General features: G+C 37.4%; 1 protein-coding gene across 2 annotated transcripts in view; it reads right to left on the bottom strand.

Annotated features, from left to right (window-relative positions):
• Positions 1-12473, bottom strand: part of LOC121455077 (cyclic AMP-dependent transcription factor ATF-6 alpha) — a 174269-nt gene that overhangs the window by 88416 nt on the left and 73380 nt on the right. For both annotated transcript variants that reach the window (XM_041662612.1, XM_041662613.1), the window contains exons 10-12: positions 9019-9150; positions 1118-1231; positions 428-527 (exon numbers count right to left, since the gene is read on the bottom strand). In XM_041662612.1, the coding sequence (XP_041518546.1) occupies positions 428-527; positions 1118-1231; positions 9019-9150 (346 nt within the window). The remainder of the gene's footprint in view (positions 1-427; positions 528-1117; positions 1232-9018; positions 9151-12473) is intronic.

Below are 12473 nucleotides of genomic sequence, written 5' to 3'. Positions count from 1 at the left end.
CTAACTTGTAGTGGAACATGCCTAAGTTCAAAAGCGCCCCCATGGTGTGTTCCTCCCGACAATCTGCCATGTGTTTATAACATTCCCTTCGAAAAGGGAGGGGAATAAACATTATTATTTATTGTATTGCCTGTGCTGATAGAGAAAAGGGGCAGGAGGGAGAGAGAGACAGAGAGAGAGAGACAGAGAGAGAGCGCATGCAGGAAGGAGCGCCATGCCAGGAAACGCTGCTGCTGTAAGACCCAAACTAATGTGCTACAAAAGCTGCAGAGGGGTTTCCGTGGCAATGGCTGCTGCATCAGAAGCAGCCACAGTGAGGAAGGAATAAGGCTTAAGTCCCCAAATCTCCCACAGAAGAAAGCAGCTCCACTGGAAGAAGCTCCCAGCAACTGTGCTGTCATTTCTTCAGACACGAGCGGAAACAAACCTGAAGAATACGGGTTTTCTGTTGGTGATTTGTCATTCGTCTTGATTTGGTCCTTTCCACTTCGTGTCTATGAACCCAGCCTCGAAGCTCATGGTTCAACCTACAGAACAGATTAATCAAATATATTTAACAGAAGTCAACTGTTTTACTCTTTCGTTGGAAATTAATTTAATCATTCTGTAGGTCCCAAAGAGCCTAACATATCTGACTACACAACAATGCTTTCTGGTTTGAAAAAAAAAATTACTGACATTTAATATTGTTTTTAATAAGACATGCATTCTTATAAGGCAACCTCCTCAATCATGAGTTCAAAATTCAAAGAAATAAGAGCAAGTATGTCCAGAACAACATAGTCAAACACTACCTTCCTAGTGTGAAAAGAAACAAACGATGCTGTCTGCTGTGAACATTCTACCCCCAAGTGTAGCCTTGCCCTGACTTTAACATCCACTTCATCCTTTAGCTTTCAAATGAGAAACACAAACCAGGCAATCAGCACATTAAACGGACCTATCACCACCTCTGCCAGGCTGGTAGAGCAACCAGACAACCGACAATCTTACAGTATCCAACCAGTCATTCAGATTCTCTTGGCCTCTTAGTAAACATGAAGAAATTGCTTTCCTAAGTTCTGAAGCCACCATAGGAGGCCATGCAGGTGTCTCTGCAGCAACCCACAGCACTCACCTGAGAGATTCTGTTGTATTAATCAGAGGCTGACATGGAGGTGGAGGAATATAAAGCAGTGGTTCTTCAGTTAGCACCATTAAGGCTTTGTCATTTGAAACCGAATGATCATATCTGAAAGAAACACACAGAAAAATTGTTTCTGTGCATCATAAATTTTATAAAGTTTACTAGTACTGATTTGTCATTAAAACAAACATATACCAAACTGAACATATTGTGAGACAGAAATGAACATAATGAAAAAGTAAAGTATAAACCAGATGGTAGAACTATCACTTTCTGAGCTTCTAAGAGATGGCAGAGAAAAAACACTATTATTTCCTGGGCAGCGCATAGTCTGTGTCTTCGGTGAATTCAATGAACTATAGTGTTGCTGGCGTAGAGGAGGTGACACAGTGGCGAGAGGAATCAGGGAAAGAGCTAGCAGTAGACAGGAAAATACATTATTGCATGACAAGGCTTAAAGATTGCGGTCATTGTCATTCTGTGATAACAAGTTTGTGTGAAGTGGGGTAGAGTAAGACATAAAACAATTGGCAGGAAAAGTAACAAAGTTGAAAACTGAATAAAACCGTTAGAGCCATGGATGACTTTGAGTCACTAATAAACACCAGACGACAATAACTAGCTCTTCTGTTAACTTGGAAGGTTTGCTTCTGTAACTGTCACACTGCTTTATGTCACATGAATTCATACCAAGGGTGTGATAAGAAACAAAACCTAAGTTAAAAATTAGAATCTGAACTGGGCCCATTACCTATTGGTTATTTCCTCAGTCTGTATTTTACTCTATCTCATTAAGAAGTCTTAGATTTGCTCTGAATATTTTATATAAGATGTTCTGAGTTTATAATTAAATATACTAAAATACAAAATTGAACATGGTAAGATTCATGTTTTCCATTTATTCATTCAGTATTTGCTGGCTACTGTCTATGTGCTGGGTAATCCAAGAGAGAACAAGAGAAGTCTATATCCTCAAAGACCTAACAGGAAGACAGATCAAATACAAAACAACAACAGCCAGCCTATGGTACATGGCAAGCCTTAGTCTCAATTAACCAGGGGCCCGGAAAAAGCTCAGGGGTATACTGCACTGAATCCCTAACACGACAAAATAAATACAAAAGACTATGCAAACAGAAAGTCCTTTAAAGAGTGATCCATTTAGCCAAATGTTGAAGAAAGTTCAAGATGAGTGGATGACCATTAAATTTGGCCACAATGAAAACACGTGCCCCCCCCCCCCCACCCACACATAGCAAGTGGAAAACTAATTTCAGAAAAAAAGCAATGATTTCTGAGTATGGCACACAGAGGAAAAGAAGTGAGGGTCAAAGTTACATGAGACATCCCCTCTACTTGTTGTACTGAGAAGGCTCTTCATGTCTTCTCTTCCAGCAATTAAGATTTACAGAGGTAAAGTGTCTGGAGTAAAACAAACGCACAGGTACTGACTATACACAGGAAGAGCTATCAGCCTAGAGCTGAGGTTCAACAGGGCCTGGTAATGCAACCCCATTCTGAATGCAGTTAGGAAGCCGCTTCTGCAACACGAACAGAGACACACACACACATGCACGCGCGCGCGCACACACACACACACACACACACACACACACGCACGCGCGCGCGCGCGCACACACACACACATCTGTCACATTTGTCATTGGAAAAATCACACCTTTATACTTAATAAGGACAGGAAGTCTGTAGTCCATAAGGAAAATCCAAAATTGCTTTCAAAACTATATGTTGGCTGTAATTTTCTTTCAATATGATAAACTCTAGTAATGATTTCTGCACATCTGTGCTGGCTAACTGTGTTCTTACAGTCAGAAATATAGAGAAGAAATTTTTGATTTAAAAAAAAAGTCTGATAGGAGAAACACAAGGATAGGGTGGACAGTGTTGAGGGGAAAAAAAGGGGAAACTCTAAGCCAGCAAGCAATCTGGAGATAATTAGACCTTCACTAACTAGACAGTCAGAGCTCTAGGCTGTGTGCAAACCATTCTATAAAACAGAAGAAATTTCAGCAAATAAATCACAACAGGAAAGTGCAATATTAGAGAGCTAGAGTTAATGGGAATTCTTGGGCTAAAGACAACTTGTGGCTGATGCCTTAAATGGAAACCATCCTTTCCTGTTTACTAGAAGACAACTGTCATTTAAGCCTGATGTCCTACATCTTGAGGTAATAATTATTACTGACTTTCTCTATATTACTAATATTCTTTCTTACAAGTATCCCAGTTTGGCTGATAAATTATATTGCTACAAATACAATCGTGCATATATGTACATATACTTTTAACACTGAAAAAATCTATGCAACTACAACTTGCTAGTGGCAATATGCTAACAGCAAACAAATAGAACATTTAAATGACAGGATTATTTACCCTTCTTTTATTCGGACCATAATTCTGAAACAAAAATGAGGCATTTAAAAAAACAGATTATGGTAAAGGAAAATTGAACAGCCCAATAATAAGGAAGAGGACAGAATTAGTTATAAAAAGTCCCTGCCCCATCCCAAAAGAACAAAAGTCCAGAGCTAGAAGGTTTCAGCAAACTGCGCAAGAAGCGCTAAAGTGAGCCAGATGTGGCACACACCTAACACGCCAGCTATCCAAAAGTCGAGACAGGAAGACTGTTAAGTTGAGGCTAGCCTGGCAACTTAATGAAACTCTTTGAAAAAACAAGCAAACAAAAGAACAAAAACTAATGTAAATTTGTCTCAAACTAGTCCAAAGAACTGAAAGAAAGGAAACCCTTCCAAAGTTGTTCTATCCTGACATCAAAGTCCCACAAGAACACATTCAAGAAAGGAATTCATAGACCAGAATCCCTGATTATCATAGCTATTAAAATTTTCAACAAAGTACTAGCAACTCAAATCCAAAATATCAAAAAGATTATACATCATGATCAAGTGGTATTTATTATAGAAATTCAAGGATGGCTCAATTATACACAAATAAAAAAATGTAACACAACATATCAACAGAATTGAAAACAAAAACTTTATGATTGTTTCAAAAGAAGAAGAAAAAGCTTTTAGTAAAACTCAACATCCTATCATGAAAAAAAAAAAAAGAAAAGAAAATTAGGTGTAGAGACCAGCCATATAGTTTTCTGGTTCCTTCTCCCCATCTTTCTGGGACCATGCAGGCAGGACCATCCGGGAGTGTTTTACCAATAAACCTAGATTTTTAATCTTAATCGTGGTTTGGTTTGCTGTGTCAGCAGAGAGACTTAAAATCGGGGTATGGAAACCTTTCATTAGGTATGAAAGAACTTACCTAAACACAATAAAGTCCCCATATGACAGACCAACATCATACTGAATGAGAACATCATACTGAACATCATACTGAATGAGAACATCATACTGAACATCATACTGAATGAGAACATCATATTGAACATCATACTGAATGAGAACATCATACTGAACATCATACTGAATGAGAACATCATACTGAACATCATACTGAATGAGAACATCATACTGAACATCATACTGAATGAGAACATCATACTGAACATCATACTGAATGAGAACATCATACTGAATGAGAACATCATACTGAACATCATACTGAATGAGAAGGAGCTGAAATATACACAAACCCTCTAAACTCACAAGCAAGACAAAGGTTTCTACCTTCACTTATTCAAAATAGTATTGGAAGCCTTAGAGCCAAAAGCAAGATAAAACAAGAAAGGGCCTCAAATCCTTTTTCACAGACAACAGGATTTTATAGAGAAAACTCTTGACTCCACAAAAATCAATTAGAACTGACAATCAAGTTCAGTAAGAATGTAGGGTATAAAATTAGCAGCTTTGAGGTTAGAGGGTGTGGTCCAGTGGTAGAATGACTGACTGCCTTGCTTGCATGAGGTCCATGAATAGGAAGACTGTATTACTGTGAAAGAATAAAATAACCTACTCACAGCTGCTAGAACAAATACCTAAGAACAAATTCGGTAAAGGGAATAGATAATCTGCAATGAAATTCATCAGGCACACTAGTGGAGGAATCCATGGAAGGACATCCCATGTTCATGAACTATATAATTAACATTGGTAAAATACACATACTACCCAAAGTGGTCTAGAGATCCACGTAATTCTTACCAAAATACAAGGTAAGTACTTACCAAGTGAGTTATCTCTCCAGTCCTTTATCAAAGTACAAATAACATTTGACATAGAAATAAAAACATATTCCTATAATGTGTACAGAACTACTAAAGACTCCAAACAGCTAAAGAAAGCAATGAGGGCCGGGCGGTGGTGGCACACGCCTTTAATCCCAGCACTCGGGAGGCAGAAGCAGGCGGATCTCTGAGAGTTCGAGACCAGCCTGGTCTACAAGAGCTAGTTCCCGGACAGGCTCCAAAACCACAGAGAAACCCTGTCTCAAAAAAAAAAAAAACCAAAAAAAAAAAAAAGAAAAGAAAAGAAAGCATTGAGGTAGAAGCTGATCGGCCTCAGCTATACAGAGAGTTTGGAACCAGCATGGATACATGAGATTCTATTTTAAAAGAAAAAAAATCAATGTTATCATAACCAGAATAGCATGATATGAGGGGGGAAAACCATAAACTATTAGAATAGAACATAGAACTCAGAAATAAATTCATATATTCATAGACAACTAAACTTTCCCAAAGGCAGCAAAAACATGTCAGAAGTCTTTTCAATGAACAGTGTCAGGAAAACTGTTGTATGTACGGTAAAAAGAAACTATTCCTCTACAGATCAACAGACACATTCTAAACTCAAAAAAGAAAAAAAAAAGGACATGCTTCAAGATATTGATCTGAGCAAAGATTTTTTATGACCCTAAAACACAGACAACAAAAGCAAAATTTAAATGAAATTACATAAAATTAAAAACTTGTATAGCAAACAGAGTGAAGAACTTGACTAAGAGAAAATACCAGCATATTATTGATCCAGTAAGAAATGTATGACGAACTCAAGTGACCATAGTGTTTCATGACTGAAGTCTTTACATTCTGGGTTATACAGCAAGTTCCAGGATAACCTGGGAACTTTTGGGAACAAAACTGTGTCTCAAAACAAAGGAAACAAAAATAAGCTACTCATATAACTCAACAGCAAAGAAACTTAATCTATTTTTTAATGGATGAATAATCTGAAGCGCTACCTCTCACACACAAACAACTGTCCCCAGTCACAGAAATGCAAATCAACACCACAATGAGATGCCATCTCATGCTAATTAGAACAGCTAGTCTCATAAAACATACAATGGCAAAGTACGAGGAAGGAAACGACTCAAACCCTGTTGGTGGGAATGAAGCAGAGAGCAGCCACTGTGTAAACAGTACGCAAGTTCCTCAGAGAACTGGAAACATGACTATTTCAATTCAAAGAATCAAAATTCATGTCAAAAAGACATCTACCCACATGCCCATGTTTATTGCAGTATTAGTCACAATAGCCAAGATATGAAAATTAATCTAAGTGTCCACTGATAAAAGAATAAAGAAAACACAGATACTAATATTCATAAAACTAACTGAAATTTTGTCATTTTCACCAACATGGATAGAATTATAGACAATGCAACAAGGGAAATAAGGTACAAAAAATACCATATTTTCTCACTTATCTGCGGAAGCTAGAAATCTGCTATCACAGAGTATAGAGTATAATCAAGTATATCGGAGTCTAAGAAGATAAGGAGGAGAGAGGGACATGAAGGAGAGTCGTTAACGGGTGCCAGAGTGTGACTGGATAAGATAGAGCAGTTTAAATGTTCTACAGCACAGAAGACTAGCTATGGTTGACCACAATGCTTCAAATATTTTAACATATTTAGCACCGAAGAGTTTGAATGGTCTCAACAATATGAAAAAATGAGTATCTGTCTCAGATGATGGACACACTAATTACTCTGGTCCAATCACTATATATTATAAACATCAAAATGACAGGCACAGCGCAGTCTATAAACATGCCTGATTAAAATTCAATGTCAATTAAAATTTTTAAATACTTTTAAAAGATAGGAAACTCATGTAATAGTAGCAGTTTAAAATTAAATTTAATCATTTTTTCAAAAGAAAAATACATATAGGTGTCCTGACAACACATATAAACATCTAAAATGCAGCTCAGAACAAATTCATACTTGGAATTTTCAAATGTTTCCCAAATAATTTTTAAAATTTTTGTATTCAGTTATCAATGATAATAGCAAAAACTTCAAACTAATGGACTAATATTTGTTTAAATCTCCTATAATAAGCTTCAGACCTGCAGGTTGCTAAGAAGCGATTATCTCTTCTTACCGAGACCAGTACCTCAGATACACACAACCATTGGTGACTATGGGCAGGAGACACAGAGATGGTTTACATATTTCAAGTACTTTCATGTACTCGTCCCAATGAGTTATAAATTTCTTCAGGGTGATAAATTTCACCCTGAAAGTTGCCTAGGCCTCTCCGGTGAATGTACATCAACTGGCCACTACACTTTTCAGGAGTCAGCATTTTCAGCTCATGCTATTGCGAACACATACATGAAGGCTTCTCTTTATTACGGTTATTTTAGAATAAAGAATATTCCCATAAAGTACAAAATCAATAATTAGTTCTTATTTTTAGCAATTAACCACATTTGATCAAACACCACTAAGTCCAAAGACTATTATTCAACTTCAAACAGAGTTCTGTGGACAACCATAGAACTCAAAATTACAGAACATGAAGAATAAACCTGGGCCAATTTTGGAAAAAAAAAAAACTAATAAACTCTACCAATTTAAGGGACACTGTTACTACTACCAATGTCAGCAATTCAGAAATGTGACAAATTCTAACATGTAAAAAAACAAATTAGCATAAACAATATGTAATGCTTTCTAATGTCACACCATCTATCCCCTGCTATGCTGCACTGCCATAGGCCCCTCGGCTCCTCCCTCAACCTCAAGGGGAAAGGACACAGAGGAAGGATGCCTTGTGAAACTGCAGAGAGCTCAGGGCAAGCAGGTCTGTGTCATTTTCAAGCACTTCCTCATGCTGTGACAGCTGCTGCACTGTGACCTCTCTGCCTGCTGCTCAAGACTCTGGCTTGTCTCTAACAAGATCCCGAAACACACAGGGCAATATTCATGAAAGAGGATATAGCTCTAAAAACTGTACCTTCTTCTAGCTAACATACTATGAGAACTATGTTTTCATGTACATCTCTGTTTTAACATTAAGCAGAACAGAAATTTACCAAAGTATCTGTTAAATTATAAAAAGGAATCAGAAAACACGACAAATAATAATTTTACTTAATGACTACAAATAGGTTCAACCATATCATTCCGTCATATCTATTCATAGGCATAAATATTAGTTAAATTTACTAAACCATAATAGGGTGAAAAAATTAAAGCTAGTACATGTATTCTAACATATATGTATGTTAATACAAACAGATTATCTGATCACATCTCAACAAAAATCCTAAACTGGAAAAATGTTTCAAAGTAAATTTATTGTTAAAATTGATTTTAAAAATAAAACAAATTGGAGCTGGAGAGGTGGCTCACAGGTTAAAAGCACTGGCTGCTCTTTCAGAGGTCCTGAATTCAATTCCCAACAACCACATGGTAGCTTCCAACCATCTGTAATGAGATATGTCACCCTCTTCTGGCCTGCAGGCATACATGCAGACAGATACTGTATACATGATAAATAATTCTTTTCTATTTTTAAAAAATAAAAATAAAACAAATTAATGGCATCACTATTTCACTTGCTCCATTACCCAAAGCCTATATGAACTATTTACATGTCAAGTGACAATAGGTAAGATTCTCCAGTTCATTAAATCAACATGGCCAACAGGCCATCCCACCTGTAGCTGTTTTTCTGGTTGATAACATCTGATGGGTCTTGAACTTCTTTAGCGGAAAATTCTAAAAGATGCCTTCTTTGGCTTGCAGGGTTCATACTGGGCTTCACTCTCCTAGAATCCTGCTCCAGCATGCTAAAAACAACGACAACAACAAATGAATCAGTAGTTGAAATTAAAATGGCACACACATAAGCTATATCTAGCTAGAAAGCAAGCAAGATCTGCCTGTAGAGTCACACGTGCGGCAAAAAAAAAAAAAAAAATCAAGGCCTAGAAACAAGCAGAGCACTGATTCCTTAAGTACTCTAGGCCTGGCATCTCGTACATAACCAACAATTTAAAAATAATTTTATAAGTATAAAAGTCTGTATTTATAAAACAATTAAACAAATGCAGTGTTTTACTTGCTTTTAAAACCCTACCACTACATTATATAAATTGCTGTAGTTTATATTCAGAGCCTCTTTCTCAAAGACCTATATGCTGAAAGCTTGTATCCATTGGGAGGTAGTGGAAACATTGGAGGTAGGGCCTAGTGGATGAAGTCAGAACACTGAGTCATGCTTTTGAAGGGGATGCTGGGAAGCTAGCCCCTCCTATGCCCTTCTCCCTCACTTTCCAGCAGCTCTGAGGTAAGCAGACTTCCATGACATGTTCCTGATAATATACTGTGTCACTACAAGCTCAAAGCAACTGAGTCAAGAGACCATGGACTAAAACCTCTGAAATTAACAACCAAATAAACCTTTCTGAATTTTAAGTTGATTTATCTCAAGTATATATTACAGTAACAAAAAGCTAACACATCTGAATAGAAACTCACCTAAGTACATATAAACAATTTTTTTTTTTTTTTTTTTTTTTGGTTTTTCGAGACAGGGTTTCTCTGTGGCTTTGGAGCCTGTCCTGGAACTAGCTCTTGTAGACCAGGCTGGTCTCGAACTCACAGAGATCCGCCTGCCTCTGCCTCCCGAGTGCTGGGATTAAAGGCGTGCGCCACCACCGCCCGGCCCATATAAACAAATTTTTTTTTTTTTTTTTTTTTTTTTTTTTTTTTTTTTTTTTTAGCAGATTGATTTATTTACTGGATTAACAACCCGAAATGTTAAGAAGTCAGTTCAATAAAGAGAAAAGATACATCAAATTTTCTGTCACCTTCTCAGTCACACTGGGCATGCTTTTCAGGCTTGTACATCTTTTTTTTTTTTTTTTTTTTTATTTTAATTTATTTATTTATTAAGAATTTCTGCCTCGTCCCCACAACCGCTTCCCATTTCCCTATAAACAAATTTTAAATGCAAATATTTGAAGTAGAAAATGTTTCCAACGGGCAAATTCTTCCAATGAAGGAAGAACTGCTGTTCTCTTCTAGTGCTCAAGGACATCATTAGCCTTGCCATAATGCTAAACGGCAGCTGTGGTGGTTTGAAAGAAAATGGCCCCCAAAGATAGTGGTACTATTAGGAGGTGTGGCCTTGTGGAGAAGGTGTGGCCTTGTTGGAAGAAGTGTGTGTCGCTGTGGAGGCGAGCTTTGAGGTCTCATATATGCTCAAGTCATACCCAGTGAGACAGACCACTTCCTGCTTGCCCACATAAGATACAGAACTCACAGCTACTTCTCCAGCACCATGTCTGCCTGCATGATGCCATGCTTCCTGCCATGATAATAATGGTCTAAACCTCTAAACTGTAAGCAAGTCACAATTAAATGTTTTCCTTTATAAGCATTGCTGAGGTCATGGTGTCTTCTCTACAGCAAAAGAAACCTTAACCAACACAGCAGGCTATCAAATAAAGTTATCTAAAACTATTTATAGTCTATTTTCATTTATAAGTAAAAATTTTTATTTACTTATTACTTTCAACTCTGCCTCAGGCTTTCACTCATCAATGTGATAGGCATAAGTGTTTGGGGAAAATAATACCATAAATTAGACACATACATACACACACACACATACATACATACATACATACATACACACACATACACACATACATACATACATACATACACACACATACACACATACATACATACATACACACATACATACATAGGCAGATATACAGACAATATTGTGATAAATATAATACTTTAAGCTCATTGATCATGTGCTTAATAAATCTGGCTTATCAATATCATTTTAAATATGTTTATTTTTATAAAAGCTACACACATAACTTACATTAGTCATGATCCTGAATCAACACAGAGAATTCTCTGGGAATTAATAATAAAAGATTGTATTTCAAGAATAAAGTGGAAGGAGAAGGTAAGGCTGATGAAAAGGAGCAGTTAGGGCCCCCTGGTCTAAAAGTAAAAGCTTTTGGGGGCAACCAAGGTTTATGTTCAAATAAGCATGAATAGGCAGGAGGAAAACAAGAGGCAGATATATTTCTCTAGAATCCTTTCCTGATTTTTTATTCTTTTAGTTTCTCAATTCTTTACCACTAGAAATCACTGCCACCTTCAGTTCTCATATGGCATGTTGTTATTCTGACAAACTGCAAACTCTTCAAAGGTACACTGCCAAGTTTTGACTACTGTATAAAATTTAATTTTACAAAATTAATACTAAATTGTTATTACAATTGTATATTTCAGGCTGAATGCTTACTTAAGCAGCCATGCAATACTGCAAGCCTTGCTGCCTTGTAGAATGCCTAACGGAGAGCTGGAGAGATGGCTCAGTGGTTAAGAGCACTGCCTGCTCTTCCAGTGGTCCTGAGTTCAATTCCCGGCAACCACATGGTGGCTCACAGCCATCTATAATGAGACCTGGCACCCCCTTCTGGCATGTGGGCACACATGGAAGAAATGCTGTACACATAGAATGCCTAAATGAACCTGGAGGAAAGGCCTAGTACAATATCCAACTGAACCTGGAGGAGAGGCCTAGTACAATATCTAACTGGAGAGACCTAGTACAATATCTAACTGGAGAGACCTAGAACAATATCTAACTGGAGAGACCTCGTACAATATCTAACTGGAGAGACCTAGTACAATATCTAACTGGAGAGGCCTCGTACAATATCTAACTGGAGAGACCTAGTACAATATCTAACTGGAGAGGCCTAGTACAATATCTAACTGGAGAGACCTAGAACAATATCTAACTGGAGAGGCCTAGTACAATATCTAACTGGAGAGACCTAGTACAATATCTAACTGGAGAGGCCTAGTACAATATCTAACTGGAGAGACCTAGTACAATATCTAAGTGGAGAGGCCTAGTACAATATCTAACTGCAGAGACCTCGTACAATATCTAACTGGAGAGACCTAGAACAATATCTAACTGGAGAGACCTCGTACAATATCTAACTGGAGAGACCTAGTACAATATCTAACTGGAGAGGCCTCGTACAATATCTAACTGGAGAGGCCTCGTACAATATCTAACTGGAGAGGCCTAGTACAATATCTAACTGGAGAGGCCTAGTACAAT

Source organism: Microtus oregoni, unplaced genomic scaffold (genome assembly GCF_018167655.1).
Source record: "Microtus oregoni isolate MIOR12 unplaced genomic scaffold, Mior012 000013F_ref0000133, whole genome shotgun sequence".
Lineage (NCBI taxonomy): Eukaryota > Metazoa > Chordata > Mammalia > Rodentia > Cricetidae > Microtus > Microtus oregoni.
Note: the sequence above shows the minus strand (reverse complement) of the source record. Positions and strands in the feature narration are given on the sequence as shown.